General features: G+C 40.7%; 1 protein-coding gene across 1 annotated transcript in view; it reads left to right on the top strand.

Annotated features, from left to right (window-relative positions):
- Positions 1 to 21506, top strand: part of gfpt1 (glutamine--fructose-6-phosphate transaminase 1) — a 70505-nt gene that overhangs the window by 26908 nt on the left and 22091 nt on the right. The window contains exons 7-13 of the mRNA XM_078429115.1: positions 842 to 903; positions 6855 to 6934; positions 9503 to 9605; positions 10601 to 10764; positions 12227 to 12322; positions 13780 to 13877; positions 18389 to 18509. Of these exons, the coding sequence (XP_078285241.1) occupies positions 842 to 903; positions 6855 to 6934; positions 9503 to 9605; positions 10601 to 10764; positions 12227 to 12322; positions 13780 to 13877; positions 18389 to 18509 (724 nt within the window). The remainder of the gene's footprint in view (positions 1 to 841; positions 904 to 6854; positions 6935 to 9502; positions 9606 to 10600; positions 10765 to 12226; positions 12323 to 13779; positions 13878 to 18388; positions 18510 to 21506) is intronic.

Raw genomic sequence — 21506 nt, 5'->3', positions numbered from 1 at the left:
TTCTTGATTTCCCTACTCTGGCTAAAATACTGTGCATTTATCCTAGCTGTTCCCCTCATGATCTGGTACCCCTCATCATCCTATGCCAAAAGCCTCCTTGACCATCTTATCTACCTGTTTTTCAAAAAACTATTCGCTTGATCTCCTATATCCCTCTGCTCTACAACATTCCCCAGAGATTTGCCATTGACTGTGAATGTCTTGCCCTGGTTTGATTTCCCAAAATGCAACATCTCATGCTTATCTACATTAAACTCCATTAACCACTCCACAGCCCACCTGCCCAAGATCTTGCTGCAATTGCTGATAACGATCTTGATTATCTAGGATGCCACCCACTTTTGTGTCATCTGCAAACTTACATTCCCATACAATTGTTGGTACATTCCCATACAAAATGAATATTTAAAACTGCACTAGCATTAAAAAGAAATCATCATTGGAAGTAAATTGTAAGCGTGAAGCAACATTACTGATTGATAACCTAGCCCTTATTGAATAGCTGATATTTGTGAACAATCCCAATGCGGTTTGTAATGAAATCAAAGCCCTTTCTGTGTAATCGTGTTTTATGAGTATTTCAGTGTGCTCCGTTGATTTGAATATTATGTCATATGCACTGAGAACATATTCTTCGAATGCAGCACCGGCCAAAATTTCTTGGCAATTCCGACAATATTATCATAATTTAGATCATATTTTCATTGGTTTCACCCTTTGGGTGTAACCTTTATCAAACCTATAACGAAGGAAAAGTGTAGAATTCAAGTTGCTGTTTAGTTTTGATTAGATAAGAAGCATTTTTTTATACTCCAGTTTAAGATTGCATTTTGTTCTATAGGAAGGTGCTTTTGCTCTTGTACTGAAGAGTATCCATTACCCGGGTGAAGCTGTCTGCACTAGGTATGTAGATTTGTTGTGTTGCTACTTCTGGCTTGACAATGCAAAATTTTTATGACATTGTATGTTAGCAGTCAATTTCTTGGGGAAAAGGCACCATTGGGACTTGCTGCTCATTTTATAGCTTCCTCACTGAACGGAGGATCTGTTTATATCGTGTTTAATATGTTTATTATAATATGTTTGTTTTATAATATAAATGTGCCGTAGCAGGTTTGATTCCTGAGGTGATAAAGTTATGGATACTTGGATTTTACATGATGTAGCTAACAGCACTGTAGGACAAGTTAAAGAATAGAAAGATGTTTGAAAGTAACTAGAGGAAATGAATCGTGGGGATCGGATCTAATGGAGACATCAAAGAAGTCAATGGTTCAATGGTCCTTTATTGTCACGTGTACTGAGCTACAGTGAAATTTGTTTTACCATACAGTCATACCAAAAAAGCAACAAGATACAAAACTACATAAAGATTAAAGATAAACAGTCACCACAGCGGTGTGTGAGAATCCCTAGGGCACACAGCATAAGCGGAGACTCACAGCCATCAGTTCAATGTCCGGGCCACACACACGCTCCTTCACCGTGATGTGACCAGAGTTGTACCGACCGCTGTCACTCTCTCTGCAGTCCCTGTCCGCCTGAACAGCCAGAAAGCCGTCCACACTCGCACCAGACTCCGGGATGTCCTCATTGCGCGATGTGCCCGCAAACACCGAGATCACTACACTCACGGCACTCCCTCCGAGCCCCACCAGCACAGGCAGCGTGTCCATCTTGTTTTTCGGCGACTTCGCATTCCCCACTGATGGAAGGGAAATAACTTTAATCCTCTTCCTCCTTTTCTCCCGCGGTCGCGGCGATCAATACATCCACAGTCGGGGCGATCGAAGCTCCCGCGATCAGGGCGGTCGAAGCCCCTGCGGTTGGAGTTCCCAAAGTCGATCCCTAACGATGTTAAGGCCACAGTGCAGATACGATACGGAAAAGGTCGCATCTCCCTCGATGGAAGAGATAAAAAAGTTTCCCCCACACCCCCACATAATATAAAAATTAAAGATGCACTAAAACATACAATTAAAACAGACTAAAAACAACAAAAGAAGAAAGGGACGAGATAGGCTGCTGCGAGGCCACCACATGCCACACCAGGCATGTGAATTTTCCGCGGATTTCCGTGTTTTTTAAATACATTTTCCGCGCTTTTTGCAAGATTTCCACGTTTTTCACTTTGCCAAAATCGGGTTTACCAACGAAGAAATCGGATCGAAAAAAATAAATTAAAAAAAATTAAATAAACAATGTATAGCAGCGTTTCTCAACCGGGGTTCCGGTACTAGGGTTCCGCTGGGGGTTCAGCGAGAAATACCCGCTAATCATTGAAATCCGGACAAAACTACGAGAGCCCACTTGAAATCCCCCCGCCCTGGAAGTCCCCCCGAATATGTGACACCTAGGCAGGGCAACGCAGCCAATCTCGACCTCATCGGGACATCCACGGCCGATCGGTGGGTTGAATTTGCAACCTGTGGCCAGGGCTCTGGAACTCCAACCCAGCTGGAGCCAGCACATCTATCCCCATAGCCGACTTCCTAGGCCGGCTGGATAATTCAGCAAAGCACTGGAACCAAGAGTGCCAGAAAATCAGTGGTGGAACTGTAATGAGTAAATATTAAATTTAAGTGTAAGATTATATAACTAGATTAATTAAAATAATAAAAAAATTATTTATATACAGTGACATTCACATTATTTTGTAATGTCCGTTTTTACTTTGAAATGCACTAAAAGAGGCTTGAAACTGGTAATTTTGTGTGTACATTTTCAAACATTTTCCAATGTTTTGACCCCAGCTGTACATGCTCGGCTCCTTTCCTTTTTTTTTTAAACCTCACCCACATGCCTGGCAGAGAAGTCAATGTAACAGTTACATTTCTGAGATCAGTTATGGGAAAAAGTTTCCTGTGAAACTCCTTGTTGAAAACCATGGTTTGAGTATGTTCATGTTTCACTGGAGTTTGGAATTTATCCTGTAAGAAAATGATTTGGCTTATTCATGTATGCAACTTTATCATGAGTTAATCTGGCTCTTGGGTTGTATTGCTTGTGTCTGATTTAACTTAAAGGAGACATACTGCAGTTTGGCCAGCAAGAGTGCAACATCAGGACTATTCACTCAGTGGGGAATGCAGTGCACTACACTTAGTTCAGAAGGCTGGATTATCGAGGGAAAAGGCCTAGAATAACATCAGCTCACTAAAACAACCAAGGACTAAACATGGCACAGTTTGATGTAAAATATTAACAACAGCCACTTAATTTAAAGATCAGCTAATTTACCAATATAATTATCTCAACACTAAGTAAACTATTTGGTTTCGGCACTACAGCAGATGTCATGGCTTGGTTCAGCTTTAGTAGTAGAAGCAAGGAACTGCAATTGCTGGTTTACAATAAAAAGAGAATGTGCTGGAGTAACCGCGGTTCAGGCAGTGTCTCTGGAGAACATGGATAGATGACGTTTTGGGTCGGGACCCTTCTTCCTCCTGAAGAAAGTTCCTGATCTGAAACAACACCTATTTATGTTCTCCAGGGATGCTGCCTGACCCGCTGAGTTACTCCAGCAATTTGGGTCTTTTTATTCAACTTAATGTGGTTCAAGATTGTTTACTGACAGAGTGTAAAATCAGTCTTGTATTTTTTTGCTTTGGAAATGTTTTCATGTCATTATTAATTTGTATGTGAATTGACTTAAATTATTGTTCCAAGGTTCAATGTACTACGTGCTTTCCATATTTTCCCTTGCTTTCCTTCTATTTTATAATTTAGGTCTCTTTTTGATATCTCAGAATAAAACCTTTTTCAGACCTTGCATTCATCAAATTAAGATCTTTACTTGAGGCAGTCCAACCAGTCACAATTTTCTATCAAAGTCAATTTTCTAATTAAAGCTTGACAAATATATCTGGACTTAATTATCAAGGCAACAATAAAGGAGACTTTGTTTGAACGACCCCTTTGCTTTGAATATCTCCTCTATCTCCTCAGAGTTAAAAGGTCAGCTGTAAGATTCCAGTTAGCTATCCCTATTAAACTAACTTTTCTCTGCACTTAATTAAAAGTTAACAAAATACATTTTAAGTTTGTTTAAATTATTTGAAGTCCCAAACTCTCTCTATTGAGAGGCTAGGGGATCTCCCTAGTTGATTATGCCACTTGGGTTTTCTCTATCCAGCACAAATTAAGTTCACATGCTATTCTGCCTCAGATGTACCAAAATAATACGTGACAGTTAACCCAAGAATACCAGAAATATAACTCTTTTGTATCGTTTCTTTTCAGCAATCATTATCATTGTTCGTAAATTTTCTGATTAATGGTGATCACATTTATCCTCTCTGTTTCAGCACAAAAACGGGCTCTTTGGCCCAACTGGTCCATGCCAACAATAAGGCGTATTTCTGCTAGTCCCATTTTTCTACATTGGGCCAGTATCCCTCCACTCCCTTCTGATCCAAGTACCTGCACAAAAGTCTTTTAAACGCTGTAATTTTTGTCTTCCTTTGCACCTCCACTGGCAGTTCATTCCATATATCCAACACCTTCTATGTGGAAAAACATTTGCCCGTCTGATTTCCTTTAAATTTCTCTCCTCTTAACCTAAACCTAGTTTTAGACTACCCTATCCTCGGAAAAAAACCCAATCTATCTACTCAATCTGTGCTCTAATCTTACAAACCTCTGTAAAGTCACCCCTCAGCCTCCCACGCTCCAATGAGAATAAACATAGCCCATCCAATCTTCTTTAAATTAAAACCTCCATTCGAGGCAACACCCTAGGGCCCTTCGGTTTGAGACCCTATACCAGGACCTGGCCTGAAATGTCCACAATTATTTTCCCCTCACGGATGCTGCTTGGCCAATTAAATTCCTCCAGCAATTTTGTTCCAGATTCCAGCAGCTGCAGTCTCATGTGTCGCCTTCCTAGTGAATCCCAATTGTACTCTTTCTAACGTTACCACATTCTTCCAGTAATGTGGCAGGCAGTACTGTACACAAAGTAATCTTGAATGCTTTGAATTCCCTATGTTATACACTTAATGTATTTTATATGTGTATATGGGTTAATTATAGGTAGGAAGGTTGGTTCCACAGTTATTGGAGATAGGACATTTGCTCTTGAAGTTAATGATATTTATTACAGAGGGGAAAACCCAGCCAAGGATCGAGGTTGCAATTTTGTCAGTGTGGGCCATCTTGGATGCATAGTCGTGAATGGCAACCCAAAAGGGTGTAGCATCAGTTTTCTGCAGCTTACAATAGACAATAGGTGCAGGAGTAGGCCATTCAGCCCTTCGAGCCAGCACCGCCATTCAATGCGATCATGGCTGATCACTCTCAATCAGTACCCCGTTCCTGCCTTCTCCCCATACCCCCTCACTCCGCTATCCTTAAGAGCTCTATCCAGCTTTCTCTTGAAAGCATCCAACGAACTGGCCTCCACTGCCTTCTGAGGCAGAGAATTCCACACCTTCACCACTCTCTGACTGAAAAAGTTCTTCCTCATCTCCGTTCTAAATGGCCTACCCTTTATTCTTAAACTGTGGCCCCTTGTTCTGGACTCCCCCAACATTGGGAACATGTTTCCTGCCTCTACTGTGTCCAATCCCCTAATTATCTTATATGTTTCAATAAGATCCCCCCTCATCCTTCTAAATTCCAGTGTATACAAGCCTAATTGCTCCAGCCTTTCAACATACGACAGTCCCGTCATTCCGGGAATTAACCTAGTGAACCTACGCTGCACGCCCTCAATAGCAAGAATATCCTTCCTCAAATTTGGAGACCAAAACTGCACACAGTACTCCAGGTGCGGTCTCACCAGGGCCCGGTACAACTGTAGAAGGACCTCTTTGCTCCTATACTCAACTCCTCTTGTTATGAAGGCCAACATTCCATTGGCTTTCTTCACTGCCTGCTGTACCTGCATGCTTCCTTTCAGTGACTGATGCACTAGGACACCCAGATCTCGTTGAACATCCCCTCTTCCTAACTTGACACCATTCAGATAATAATCTGCCTTTCTATTCTTACTTCCAAAGTGAATAACCTCACACTTATCTACATTAAACTGCATCTGCCATGTATCCGCCCACTCACACAACCTGTCCAAGTCACCCTGCAGCCTTATTGCATCTTCCTCACAATTCACACTACCCCCCAGCTTAGTATCATCTGCAAATTTGCTAATGGTACTTTTAATCCCTTCATCTAAGTCATTAATGTATATCGTAAATAGCTGGGGTCCCAGCACCGAACCTTGCGGTACCCCACTGGTCACTGCCTGCCATTCCGAAAGGGACCCATTTATCCCCACTCTTTGCTTTCTGTGTCAACCAATTTTCTATCCATGTCAGTACCCTACCCCCAATACCATGTGCTCTAATTTTGCCCACTAATCACCTATGTGGGACCTTGTCGAAGGCTTTCTGAAAGTCGAGGTACACCATATCCACTGACTCTCCCCTGTCAATTTTCCTAGTTACATCCTCAAAAAATTCCAGTAGATTTGTCAAGCATGATTTCCCCTTCGTAAATCCATGCTGACTCGGAATGATCCTGTTACTGCTATCCAAATGCTCAGCAATTTTGTCTTTTATAATTGACTCCAGCATCTTCCCCACCACTGATGTCAGACTAACTGGTCTATAATTACCCGTTTTCTCTCTCCCTCCTTTCTTAAAAAGTGGGATAACATTTGCTATCCTCCAATCCACACTGTTGCCTTGCCACAGATTGTTTTACTTGCATCAAAAACTTGTTGCGCAAGGATTAGCTTCAAATATCAGCCATGAATGTCAGCAGGCTTGAGGGTTAAATGATTAGGTTGGTAAGTTTAATTTTCTTAATATTTTTGAATAAGACAATAATGCTAATTTGTTTCCTTTCTCCAGGCGTGGGGGGCCTCTACTGATAGGGGTGCGGAGTGAGCATAGACTTTCAACCGACCACATCCCTGTGCTGTACCGTTCAGGTAAGAAACTTCCATCACCTCGTTCTGGAGAAGACACAGAGTGCTGAGTGGCTCAGCAACTCAAGCAGCATATCAGGAGAACATGGTTAGGTGACGTTTTGGGTCGGGGCACTTCTTCACACTGGGAAGAGGGTGGGGAAGAAAGCTGGATTAGAGATGGGGCAGGACAAATCCTGGCAGGTAATGGGCCGACACAGGTGAGGAGGGTGGTTGGACCGAAACCAGAGATTTAAAAAAAACATAGGGTGTGAGGCAAAAGTATTCAAGAGTTGTGTATTGTGAAGCTAGAGGAAGGAATGTAAGTGGAAGGGGAGGGGAGAAATAAGTGAGTCAGCACTCTGTGTCTTCTTGTGTAGACCAGCATCTGCAGTTCTTTGTTTCTGTTCGTCATCTTGTTCTGCATGTATTTTTATTATGAGGTCCTGTCGAATCATCCCTTCAACAAAACTGCAACGGTCTAGTGAGATCTCCTTCTCACTTTATATTTATGTTATTCAAAGTTGTTCAATTTTCTTGGTCTCTCACTAGCTTTAACTTGTTCCATGTAACTGGCTTGAGTCATTTCCTCCCTGTACAGAATAATCCCAGGAAACTAATAGGTTCTATTTTTACAGACGACCTTAAGTCAATTTTGTAAAAGTTTCCAAAGGTGATGGAAAGACTGGAGGAAAGACTAGGTGCTGAGAGCTCTCTTATACCTGCATTAAGGAGGCATTTAAACACACCTGAGCAATTACAAACACCTGGGAAGCCATGTGTCCCACACATTATGGTGCCCTAAATGGGTGGATTGGTGATTGCTTTCCTGTATGTCTTTTAAGATGAAACTATGCAGTAAATGGTAAAACAAAGAAGGTGGTGGAAACACTGCACAAATCAAGCTGTCCTGATATTACCGGAGTGTTTCCAGTAATTTCTGCATTTACTTCGGATTCCTGGCATTTGCTTTTCGCTTCACTGGATGATTAAGTTCCTTAGCACACAATAGTTAAATGTTACACAACATAGTTCAGCATGGTTTATGCTGAGACTTCAAGCTCCAGGAAAGTAAACAATTGGAATTGCATGTTCCGAAACATTCAGTAATTGATATCGCTGCCCTGTAAGTAGAGGCTACTTTTTATATTTCCGTCTAAAGTTATCGATTTACAATTGTTAATCAAACTTGCGTGTTGAACCACTAAATAGAACTGTGATCTGTATGTATAATCCTTGCATGAGCCTAATTGTAAAAGCATTGTTTTGTGCGAGTTTTTTTCTGTGGTACTTCAGTGTAGTTTATGTGGTGGAAAGCAGCACCAACCTCCGTTGATAAACAATTAGGAATGAAGTATCAGGTGCGTCTTTGGTGCACAGAATTTTGCATGTCTTTTTTTGTTCTTATCGCACTTTGGGGCAGTCTTGTTATGGTTGAAATACTTGGAGAGAGTGGTATTTTCCTTTGAGCCCCATTCTGTTGTGATATTTACTCTGATGACCAGTTTCTCTCTGTACCTGTAATGGGTACCATGGAAAATCAATATAAGCAATGAATGGTACATGCACTTGACTTTTTTTTTTATAAGACCTGTGCATCATCTAAGTGTTTGTTTATTAAAATTATTTTTCCACTTGGCCAAACATGAGGAAGATATTCCTTGGTGCTTCAAGTTGAGAACTTGACATCTCTCCTGATTCAATATAGTCTGTTAAAACTGCTTTTATCATCTTTACAAATTTTGCAAACTGTATGGCATGCCTACAATCCTGAGAAATATTCATTTTGATTGAGAGAAAAATATGGACAAAGACAGGAGGATTTGCTATTCTTAAATAGCTGTACTTTTCATGATCTTGCTATTGTACCATCATCCATCTAAACAGGGACTTTGTATCTTTTGAAGTTAGGTGTTAAGAGGTAGGTCAAAAAAAGGTGATTCTCTCAACTTGGTACACATGTTTCTGAGTCAGATGTAATTAGTTCATACCTTACAGTGGACCGGAATCTAACCTGTGTCAAAAATATAGTGAAGTCCTGCGATATTACTTCTCCAACTATGTACTGCATCACCATCCAAAAGACCAGACCTCGGGTGATACAATAATTTCTGAAGGCTCTAATGAAGTGGTTCTTTATTGCTTCAACTAGTGAGGTCAGCTTGTTTTCTGCTTTCGTTAGTTGATAGCTCACAGCGGCAGACCACTTTTCTGCTGTCCCCACCCGAGTGCAGCGCCCATTTGTCTCTCTGCATCTTATTCACAATTGTTTTCACTTTTCCTGTTCCAGTGAACTATCAACTTTCCCTGTTCCGTTGAAATAACATTGACCTGAAACGTTGATGCTGCCTGTCCTGCTAAATATTTCTAACATTTTCTGTTTCTATTTGAAACTTTCCAAGCGTCTGCAGTTTCTTGATTTTTTTAAATCCCAAATTTTTATTTTGGCTCTAACTCTTTACATGAAAAATTGTGAATCTACATTAAAATGTTTCAGGGGATTGTTGCATGGATCTTGTTTCCTGTAAGATGGCAGGCTTTGATCATTTATTCTGTACACACGCATTGACAAGGGTATTCTGCATCCTACAGCCAAGGATAAGAATAGCTGCAGCCTACCTCGTGCAGACAGCACCACCTGCCTGTTTCCAGTGGAGGAAAAAGCTGTTGAGTACTATTTTGCATCAGATGCCAGGTAACTCAGTTGTTATATCTATTAGATCAGATCTCGAGCTCTTGCATTGTGTATCATATGATGTACAATGTTGGTTCTTAGTGACCCCACCATTGATTCCATCTAAACCGCGCTGCCTCGGCTGCCAACATAATCAAGGACGTCTCACTCCCCCTTCTACCCTCTCCCATTAGGCAAGAGGTACAAAAGTTTGAAAATACACACCTCCACATTCAGGGACAGTTCCCAGCCATTATCTGGCATCTGAACCATCCTATCACCAACTAGTGAGCAGTCCCGATCTACTATCTACCTCTTTGGAGATACTCGGACTATCTTTAATCGGACTTTACTGACTGGATGGCATGCAATAAAAAAGTTTTTTTCTGTGCCTTGGTACACATGACAATAAATTAAACTAAACTGAATTAGTATGCAATTCTGTGATTCAGATATGTCCAATGGATCAAAATGACTGAGACAATTGTGATTGTCTATCCCCAACCTGCCCCCCAAATCTGGTCAACCACATTACAGGAACGATGCCATCATGCTGGAGAGTTTTAGAAAGATTTATAATTGCTGGAGCTTTCATCATGAGTAAAGGCTGGGATTGTTTTCAATGGAAGAGGCTGAAGTGCATAATTTAGTTAATAATTTATACATTGAAAATTGAGAAAATATATATTCCCAAAGAGTGGGACAGCTCGGAAGCTCACTATTTCAAAGGCTAGTGGAGGACAAAACCTTGGTTATGTATAAAAGGCTCCCGAATGAGTCCTTGATGTGCCCTAATCCACAAGGCCATGGATGGAGAGTTGGAATTGAGTTGATCTCAGTAGCTCTTCTTCAGAATGGCGTGAGCAAGATGGGCTGCTATGAGTTTGATTAAAATCTGACGGTGCCTGGAGAGGAACACAAAGCTCTGGACAAAGTGCATCGCCTACTGAGATCGTAAGATTCGACTGATATTTGTAGTGTCGTTTGTTGTCATGTCTCATGCTTGTGTCCAACAGCGCTGTGATTGAACACACCAACCGAGTGATCTTCCTGGAGGATGACGACGTGGCAGCTGTAGTGGATGGAAAACTCTCCATTCACAGGATCAATCGCAGAGCAGGGGACCACCCAGCTCGAGCCATCCAGACCCTGCAGCTGGAGCTGCAACAGATCATGAAAGGTAAAGTTGGGCTGGTTGCCAACTTGCATTTTCGGGAGTTAATTTCAAAAAATAATTCCTTTACTAAGAACCAAAGCACTCACTAGACCCTCTTAATCTTAATTCTGTTATCTGTGTGTAAATTACGTTGAATGTTGAATTGCACAAATCTAGAGCATTCAATCCGACCAGTGCTTAGACTCAATATATCTTTTCCTATTACATTTATTTGGGGCAAGCCATTTACCTTGCAAGCTGGCAGGTGTAGAAGGCTCTGATCATGGTTGGCTGGATTGACAGAGTCGCTCTGCGATTGCCGAGCAGCTTCCACTCACTGGTGAATTACCACACAGCATGTAGTTATCTGCCCAATCCTTGGCGGGCAGGCTTCAGGTGCACTGAGACCTTGAGGCACAGCGGAATCGCTGAATGGAAAGGAATGCTTGAGTGAAGCTCTATGGGCTTTTCCCTCAGTCTGGATTCAAGGGGATGAGGAAAGATCGAATGGGATGGGGTGGCAAGGTGAGAATTGATGGGTAGGGTTGTCAGGAGAAAGACAGGACAAAATCTTGCTCTGGTGATGCAAGGGCATTGAAGCATTTTAAAGGGGGTAAAGCAAGCTCCAGGTTTTGTTAAAAATATTTTTTAAACATTATTTTCCTTCCAGGTGATTGACATGGAAAACCTGGGTAGAATGTTTGAGGTGAGGGTGGGGATAAGATCATGTCCCACTCCAAAATAGGACATAGCCGAAATATGTTTGTCAAACCCATCTGCTTTTTCTTGCTGCGCTCCCATTTTCTTCCTTGCCCGTCCCTCCCGTCTGCAGTCTGAAGAAGGGTCTCAACCTGAAACGTCACCCATTCCTTCTCTCCAGTCATGCTGCCTGTCCCGCTAAGTTACTCCAGCATTTTTTGTCGATCTTCAGCATATCTTTAAGATGTGGAAAGATATACAAAAGCATTGTTCAAAAAAATTATGTCCTGTTTACTGGGGATAAAATACTATGAAGGGGGGGGGGGGGGATTAAAATAAAACACCCCATTGTTCATCAGGAGTAACTGAATTAATAGAAGCCAAATTTTTGTAACCAAAGCATTTTTACGACCAGTGGCAATTTGCTTTGAAAACCCATATCACATGCCACACATATTATGTTAAAATAATGCCTGAAGAAATGTCCCGACCTGAAACATCATCTATCCATGTTCTTCGGAGATGCTGCACGACCCTCTGGGTTACTCCAGCACTATGTGTCTTTTATTTAAGGTAAATAATATTGAATTTAAAAATTCCAATTCGCCCAGTGCAAAAATCGCTATTCTCCTTTCATATCGAAGCTGGGTTCTCTGTATTGGTATTACTCTCCAGGAGCTGTTGATGTCGGCACGATATAAATCAATACATCACACAACCCCTCTAAGTACATTAACGATGTCACATCATAATTTGTGTCTCACCTTCTCTCTGATTTAACTTGCAGGCAATTTCGGCTCATTTATGCAGAAGGAAATCTTTGAACAGCCTGAGTCCGTTCTGAACACAATGAGAGGAAGAATCAACTTTGATGAGTATACAGGTAATAAGGGAAGATTAGTTATTTCATACTCTTCGCTATCCCTGTTTGATGTTGTTTCAGAGACTAAAAAAGAACCTAGAATCTTTCGGTTTTACTCAATTTCAACTCACTAATTATAGCTGTTCTTACTTTCAAGATTCAAATTTAATTATCTCGAGACTTGCTTGTGACTGATAAATCAATCATGGCACAGGCATATTATTTATAAGCATTCCATATTTATTAATTTACATGTGGCACAAAAATGAAATTCTTAATATAGATGACAGTCACAGTATGATGTCCAGAGTTTCTCATCCATACTACTCTGGTGTGATATTTTTTCATCATCTTGTGTCCTGTTGACTACGAGGTTTTGTCATCTGGTTGTGCTTGCTCTCTCACTGATTCTGTGCTTCTCTTTGCTTTTACTATTTCAATATTATTACACAACGACTAGTAGCCTCCTGGGCTATTTTATACCATTTCAATAATGCTGCTTGAACTGTAGCTTGTTTGCTTTCTTGCATTCTGACTTGTCTAGGTTCCTTGCACTTGTTACAAATGTTCTTTCCTTCAATGCAACTGTCCTTTTTGGTGTTTCAATCGCTCCTTTGTTCTCTCTGCCTCTTAATCGTTCTGCCCTTAAAAACAGTCCCATTTTTAATGAACACATTGTTGGTGTATTTAATATATATGTTCTCTCTCTTTCAAACATAACACTAGTATTCTGATTTTCACAGCCTGTATTTTTTTAATATAGTTGTGCATCAGAACATTCTTCACAGTTAATATTGTTTGACTTAACTGTTGACCTTCCAGAATGTTAATCCAGTTAATTCGTAGAAACAAAAAACTGTAGACGCTGGTTTACAAAGAAAGGCACAAAGTGTACGGGTAACTGAAGGGGTCAGACATCATTTCTGGACAACATAATTCTGGTCAGGATCAGTTTGAAGAAGGATACTGACCCAAAATGACACCATTTCACGTTTCCCAGAGTTGCTGCATGACCCACAGAGTCATCCCAGCACTTTGCGCCTTTTTAAAAGTTATATCATGTTTGTAATTGTTTTAACAACCTTTAAAACACTGCAACACAACAGAAAAGCGTTCAAGTAAGCGTATTTAAAACATTTAAATTGCCTCTTGTATTTGGGTGGGTCCAGACCTGGAGTCAGATATGAATCCAGAATATTGATTTCACTCAGATTAGTAGAGAATAGTCATTTGAAATGCTGGTGTGTAAATGTAAAATGCATCGTGGAGAAGTATTCTTTGCTCCATTGATGAATATTTGTAATGTTCTATCATCAACAAGATCAAATTACATATCTGGCTGGTGTGTTCAACAAGAAGGAACAAACACTATGGCCCAAGTGACTTGTTTATATTATTGATCAACAACATTTATTTTTGTTGTGGTACCTGATGTTCATTTAAAAGTGAGTGATGAATGACTATCTGTCCTTTCACAGTAATACTTGGCGGCTTACAAGATCATATCAAGGAGATTCTGCGATGTCGGCGCTTGATTCTCATTGCCTGTGGGACGAGTTTCCACGCTGGTGTTGCTGTAGGTATATCTTTGTGATACATGAGTTTAAATTATAGTTTGCACTCCTCATTGTTAGAAGCCATGATACCATGACTTGACACCAAGACACCAAAGCAATTTGGTGTTAATGGTTTAGGTTTAGTTTACAGACAATTAAATGTTTGATTGCTACAGATTGCAGCATATAAAGCAATAATGGTTGCACGGGCAATTAAATCAGCATGTGCATTGCTGAGGAGCAAGACCATTAGTGTTTCTGCGGTTTTTCTGCAATGGGTTTGGTTCTCCCCAACAGAGTTTGAGAAAGAAGGTGCAGTTTTATAAATGGTATGTTACCAAATGATATGTTACCAAACTTCAGAATCAATCCAAAGTAAACTACATAATGGGGAATGCAATTTTTAAAAAGTAATATTGCATTTAACATTAATATGCTTTTATTTTATTTGTCTTTCATCTTGAAAATGAATTCCGCGAGGTCTGATTATTCTCTACAATGACTAATTAAAATAAGCTTTCCAAATCAAATTTATGTTGCGTAAAATTCCTGCATACCAATCATTTTCTCTTTTTGCAAGACTGTTGGTCTGCGCTCTAATCAAAGCAAATTCCTTCTTAGATCTTTTAAGTCTTATCCAATACTAATGATGCTCTTCACTGCATAAAATCGTAGAAAATGTATGCTGATACAAAAAGGCCATTTGGCCCACAAAATTTGTGCTCAGCCAAATCCCAACTTCAACGGCTCATCCAGAGCAAGCACATCATGGCTCTTGGTACACATCCAGGTACTCTTTAAGAGTGATGAGCTTTTCTGTCTTTACCATGCTTTCAGTGAGCCAGTTGCAGATTCCGATGCAGCTTGGCCTCCTCCACTTCTTCTGCAGCTTACACCATTTCAAAGAGTTTTTAGACTTAAGAGATACAATGCAGAAACCTTCGGCCTACCGAGTCTGCGCCAACCAGCGATACACTAACACTATCCTACATTCTAGGGACAAATTACAATTTTACCAAAGCCAATTAACCTACAGATCTGTACGTTTTGGAGTGTGGGAGGAAACCCACGCAGTCACAGGGAGAACATAAAAACTACGTACAAACAGCACCCATAGTCAGGATCAGCTCTACCGATGTGCCACTGTCCTGCCCTGGAAGAGAAATGCATTTCCTGTATCCAAGTCCCTCATAAATCTATCCAAATGAATTAAGTCTCCCCTTGGCCTATGATGCAAAGAAAACAACCGTGACTTATCCAATCCTTTCTCACAGCTACAATTGTTCAACATCTCTATAAATCTCTTCTACACCCCTTCCAGTGCAATTACGCATTTCTGAAATGCAGTGACTATAACTGTATACAGCACTTGAACTGTGTCCCAACTAGTGTTGTATATAATAGCACGATATCCCAGCTCTGTGCCCCTCTATCCCGTGGGCCTTTTTAACCACTTTGTTGACGTAATGCAAACCTTCAGACCCCTCTGTTGATCCTTATCACTCAATCTCCTCACATTTATTTTATGTTCTCTTGGTTTGCCATCTGTCCTGAATGCTTTACTTCACAGTTTTGATTGCTATCATGCCATTTTCTTTTTGATGGAAATCACTTTCATCTATTACAAAATAAATGGAGATAAATACTGAACAACATGAAAGTGTCTGTAATAGTTTAGCAGTCACCAAACCACCTATCGGCCATTACATTCTTTACCCCTGAGCTAACTTGGTGTCCAATTTTCTACTCTCTTTAAATCCCAATGGCTCTTAGTTTCTTTTGACAAACCTGCCTTTGACGTAGCTTGTTCCGCCTTTGCCAAGATCCATGTCGAACGTGCTGCCCAGATTGACTAATTTTGGTAACTCATCAAATAATTCATTTGAGTTCGTGAAGCATCAACTTCTCTTAACATGTTCCAGATTGAGCTTCATGCTCACCTCCGATTCACCTATTGGACTTTGGTTCTTGTTCAGCGACATCTTTGCCAACACCGTTCCAAATGGCTGCCTCTTTTAAAAGGATTTCACCATTGGCGGGAGGGATGAATTCTCTCCAACCTGACAATTCAGTCCTCTGCGGTAATCTGAATAAGAGGTTTTGCCCAAGTGGAAATTGTTAACAACTATGGTGGCGGTGAGCACCCTGCTGGTGTCAGCCCTTTTTTTTGCTCATTGCTAAGATTTCCTGCTCCTTAAGGCATATTTTGTGCCTGGGCTTGGATTTTGCTTGGTCACGCATCTGTGCTGTGCTCAGCAGTTCCGTCCCTATTCATGGCAACATCGGAGGAAAATATGTACCAGAAATTATAATTCTGAAAGAACGCTGCACATCCATTAAAATCTAATCTGATCGGGTCCAGGCCAACACCTACCTGCTTCGAGCTATTCCAACCTTTTGAGTACACACAGGCTGACAAAAGCATGCCTGGAAACAAACAGTTGTGCTTCCCTGGTATGGTTGACTGAAAAGCAATCTCTCTTTAAGCTTGACTCAATTAAACAACATCGGCTTATGGCCTTCAAGAGGGTTGGTAACTGAAAATGCTCTTGCATTATTCATTTCTAAGTAGAACCATGATGGGTCAGTTTGACCTTGTGGTTGTGCTGAGTCAGTAAGCTGTTGCCTGTAGCTCCCCACCTCACATTTGAGTAGGCACCCCAGTGCAACATTGATGAATTCTTTGCCAGATGAGGCATGAATTTATTATTCTACCGGCTTACTAAGGTAATACTTGAAATGCAAATGTATTGCATTCAAAATTATTAGTGTTGGGTGGTGCAGCTGGTAGAGCTGCTGCCTCACAGCGCCAGAGACCTGGGTTTCGTTCCTGATCTCGGGTGTTCTTTGTGTGGAGTTTGCGTGTGTCCGCGTAGATTACCTCCGGTTTGCTCCCTCATCCCAAAGATGTGTGTAATCGCAGGTTGATTGGCTGTTGCAAATTTGCCCCTAAGGTGTAGGGAGTGGATGAGAAAGAGGGATAACATAGAACCAGTGCGAATGGGTGACCGATTGTCGGCGTGGACTCGGTGGATCCAAGGGCCTGTTTCCATGCTGTATCTTTCAATCAATCAGCATTCAAAAGCTGATCATCCAGTCCTGTTTGTATTATTTGCAAATTGTATAAATTGCTGATATAAAAGTGGCTGATTCATAAAAGCAAAGTAAATATGTCCAGGATCTGATGAGTTGCTGTACAAACATAAAATTAATTGGTGATTTTTATTGGTCTGACAGCACATCATTATTTTGTGATGATTTACTATTCCCAACAACAGGGTCATTGGCTAATGGAGATTTACAGTTCCTGCTGTGTTCTAATGAGAGCAGATTTTTTGAGGGATTGTTTTTTGAGTATCCAATCCAGACCTATCTGTAAAGTGCTGTACAAAGCTTGGATATGCCTTGCATTGTAAATCTTGATCATTTACTTAGTTTATTACAGTGGCATTGTCTACTGGAAATGATGTCTGCAAACTTGTTGGATGTCTAACACCTCACAAATCTTGGGCTCAATATCTCGGGTCCATTCCTAAACACCCCGTTTTGCACCTCAAAAATCTGCTCTCATTAGAACACAGTAATAACTGTATGACACGCAGCAGGAACCATAAATCCCCAATAGCCAATGACCCTAGTGATGGGAATAATATATCATCACAAAATAATGATGTGCTCTTAGACCAATAAAAATCACCAATTAATTTTATGTTTGTACAGCAACTCATCAGATCCTGGAGGACATGACATTTACTTTGCTTTTATGAATCTGCCACTTTTATATCAGCAATTTATACAAATTGCAAATGATACAAACAGGACTGGATGATCAGCTTTTGAATGCTGATTGATTGAAAGATACAGCATGGAAACAGGCCCTTCGATCCACCGAGTCCACACCGACAATCGATCACCCATTTGCACTAGTTCTCTGTTATCCCTCTTTCTCATCCACATGGCTAGCCTTCTGTTTCCTCCCACATCCCAAAGATGTGTGGTGTTGGTAAGTTAATTGGCCGCTGTAAATTGTCCCAAGTATGTGAGTGAGTGAGTGGTAGAATCTGGAGAGTTGATGGTAATATGGGTAGAATAAAAAGTGGGATTAAATTTAAAAAATAAATAATGTAGGATTACACAAATGGGTGGTTGATAATTGGCTTGGAATCATTGGCCCAGACGACCTGCTTTGTGATGTGTGACTCTGATTCTGTGTCGTGAAAATGCATATTCTTCATATCTACACTGTCGGACCCTTACATAATATTAAAAAGTTCTGATTAAGTCACCCTTAATCAGTATTTTTTTTTAAGGAAATTGCAAAACAATGAGAATTTATAGGCGAGTTCTGTTTTTTTTTGTGCTCTGCTCATATAGACTGATTGAGAGCTAAGGGAATTGCGCAGAGCTCTGGGTTTGTTTGTCTAAGTTCTTAGAATTGCACTTTGCCTGATTCAGCTCCCGGAACATAGCAGGAAGTATTAATTTACGACCGAAACCTGAGTGTGTACTTTGTTTTTCTGTGGGTTTTAAGACTCGACAGGTGCTGGAAGAACTTACAGAACTGCCTGTCATGGTTGAGCTTGCCAGCGACTTCCTGGACCGAAACACTCCCGTCTTTAGAGATGATGTCTGTTTTTTCGTCAGTCAATCAGGTACTTAATTAAAATATAAATACCATTTAGGATTCTCGCCATAAATTTTTTGCAGATGAATATTCTTGTTCTATATTTTTTTTGTAGTTCTGTGCAGGTGTGAATGGCGTTAACTCCTATCAAATAAAAAAGAGCTCTGAACTCATCCATTCCAACCCCCTTGCCCCCAACTCTAATTGTCCTGCAGGTTCCACTGTTTGCACCCATATATCCCTTCATTATCACCTCTTCCACAACCAACAATGAACCATTGCGGGCTCCACCTTTCCTTCGTCTTTGGTGCCAGTTCTGATTTGTTCTGAATCTCTTCATACCTCTAGTTTCCCTCTCCCCTGACTCTCAGTCACCTACTCCTTTTCTCGAGAGATGCTGCCTGTCCCGCTGAGTTACTCCAGCATTTCGTGTCTGTCTTCAGTGTAAACCAGCATCTGCAAGTTGTAAAATCTCTGCCAAGATAAATTTAAAGTGTAAACGGATACAATTTGGATTCATGTCTGTATGGTTTCTTGGTCTGCTTAATTCCCATTTGATTTGTGAAGTCTTGAAGTGATAAGGGATGGGGATTTCCCGAAGGAAGCGTGGAAGAATCAGATAGGCAAAATGGTAGCATTTAGCCTCCCTAGTAACAGGTTTGGGAGTATTTAATGGTTTTTATGCAATCCTCGAGCATAGTGCTATTTGGTGGTGCATGTAGTGTTTGATCATGCTATTATACAGCATGAAAACAGGCCCTTTGTCCCAACCTGTCCATACCGCCGTGATGCCCCATCTAAGCTCGTTCCCTTTGCCCGCATTTGGTCCATATCCTTCTAAACCTTTCCTATCCATATCTCTGTCCAAGTGTCTTTTAAATGTTGTTATTGTACCTTCCTCAACTACCTCCTTTGACAGCTCATTCCATATACCCACCACCCTTTCAAGTGAAAAAGTTGCCCCTCGGGTTCATATTAAATCTTTCCCCTTCCAACTTAAACTTTTGTCCTCTGGTTCTTGGCTCCCTTACCCTGGGTGAAAGACTCTTCATTCACTATTATTTCCCCTCATGATTCTAAACACCTCTATAAGGTAAGACAACGTTCTAGAGTAACTCAGCGGGTCCATGTGCTTATGTCTAGTGATACTTGTACTGAACTGCATACAAATATGAATTTCACTCTTCCTCGGTACATGTGACAATGAAGTGCCATTAAATCATTGGGTCAGGCAACATCCCAGGAGAACATGGATAGGTGTCTTTTTGGTTCTGGGCCTTTCCTCAGATTCAAAACATCACCGATCCATATTCTCTGGGAAGCTTCCTGACTGGCTGAATCACTCCAGCACTTTGTGTCTTTTTTTTGTAAACTAGCATCTGCAGTTCCTTGTTTCTACCTCTATAAAATAACCTCTTAGCTTCCTGCACTCCAAGGAGTAAAGTCTGAGCTTGCCCAATCTCTCATTACAACTCAGGCCCATGAGTCATGGCAACATCCTTGTTGATATTGAAGCATTTTGTGTGTGCGCAGTACTTTGCACCTAAATTTTAACAAACTTGCTTTTGTGCAAAAAATAAACTTATTGCAACCATCTGTTCCATTCAGTCACTTGGCTGAATCTCAGGCATTTTTAGCTTCATTGCAAAGCTTTAAGCTTAAAGGTGAGATGACTGGGAGTTGTAGAATCCGACAATTGTGGAAGGTGCCATTGATGGGGAAACAGCCATTTAAAGTGATAAAGTAATATATCACAGTAACAGGCTTTTTGGTCAGACTTGCCCATGTGGACCAAAATGCCCCATCAAACCTAGTCAGCTCGTTCCATTTGCCTGTATCTGACTAATATACCTCAAACCTTTCCTATCCACGTACCTGTCCAAATGTCTTTTAGATGTTCAAAGGGATGTTAAAACTCAGTAGTGGCACTAGAAGAGTTGTTACCTCACTGGTCCAATGACCCAGGTTCAAACCTGACTTCTGGTGCGCCTGTTTGGAGTTTGCTCTTTCTCCCTGTGACTGCTTGAGTACTCTGATTTTCCCCTAGAGTCCCGAAGGTATGGAGATCGGTAGATTAATTGGCCACTGTAGGTGGTGAATGTAGGCAAGTGGTAGAATCTGGGGATAGTTTATGAAAGTATGGGGAGAATAAAAAGGAATTAAGTGAAGGATTGGTGTAATTAGGTGCTTGATGGCTTGCAGTTACTTTGAGTTGAAGGGCCTATTCTGTGCTGCGTAACCCATGGTCTTAAGTCATTATAGATGTTGGAAATCTGAAATAAAAAGATAAATTGCTGAAGATATTTAATAGGTCAAGAAGCCCTGTGAAGAGAAAAACAGAATGAATGGTTTAGATTGATGACCTCTGTGGAGCTGGTAAATGTTATTTGAAGCTATAGATAAATGGGTAAGCTGTGTGAAGACCAGGTGAGATTGAATAATTAATTAATTTGAGAAGATTCTACAATTCAGAATCGAATGATATCTGAAAATACAGGGAGAGGGGAAAGAAATCCTGGAAATGTCAAATGCAAGACTGGAATTCAACAATTGCAAATAATCAGATATTCCGGTCTGATGGAAGATTATTGATCTGAAACGTGAACTCATTTTCTCTCTCCTCATATGCCAACCGACTTGCAGAATATTTTCAGAATTTTCTATTTTTAATTGCACCACATACTGTTTCATATATATTGTGTCTTAGAATTGTACTGTGTGAAGGTGAAAATGCAACTGTGAAATATATTACTTTTAAGTCTCAGTCATATTCTTGAAAAATATTCCTGAGGAGACTCAAAACCTCCTTTGTCCCGCCCCCCTGACATCAGTCTGAAGAAGAGTCTCGACCTGAAACGTCACCCATTCCTTCTCTCCTGAGATGCTGCCTGACCTGCTGAGTTACTCCAGCATTTTGTGAATAAAGACTTAAAAGTAATATATTTCACAGTGGCATTTTCACCTTCGCACGGTACAATTCTAAAAACACAATATAAATGAATCCTTTGGAGCTAATGTCTAATTT

This window comes from Rhinoraja longicauda, chromosome 36 (assembly GCF_053455715.1).
Source record: "Rhinoraja longicauda isolate Sanriku21f chromosome 36, sRhiLon1.1, whole genome shotgun sequence".
NCBI lineage: Eukaryota > Metazoa > Chordata > Chondrichthyes > Rajiformes > Arhynchobatidae > Rhinoraja > Rhinoraja longicauda.
Note: the sequence above shows the minus strand (reverse complement) of the source record. Positions and strands in the feature narration are given on the sequence as shown.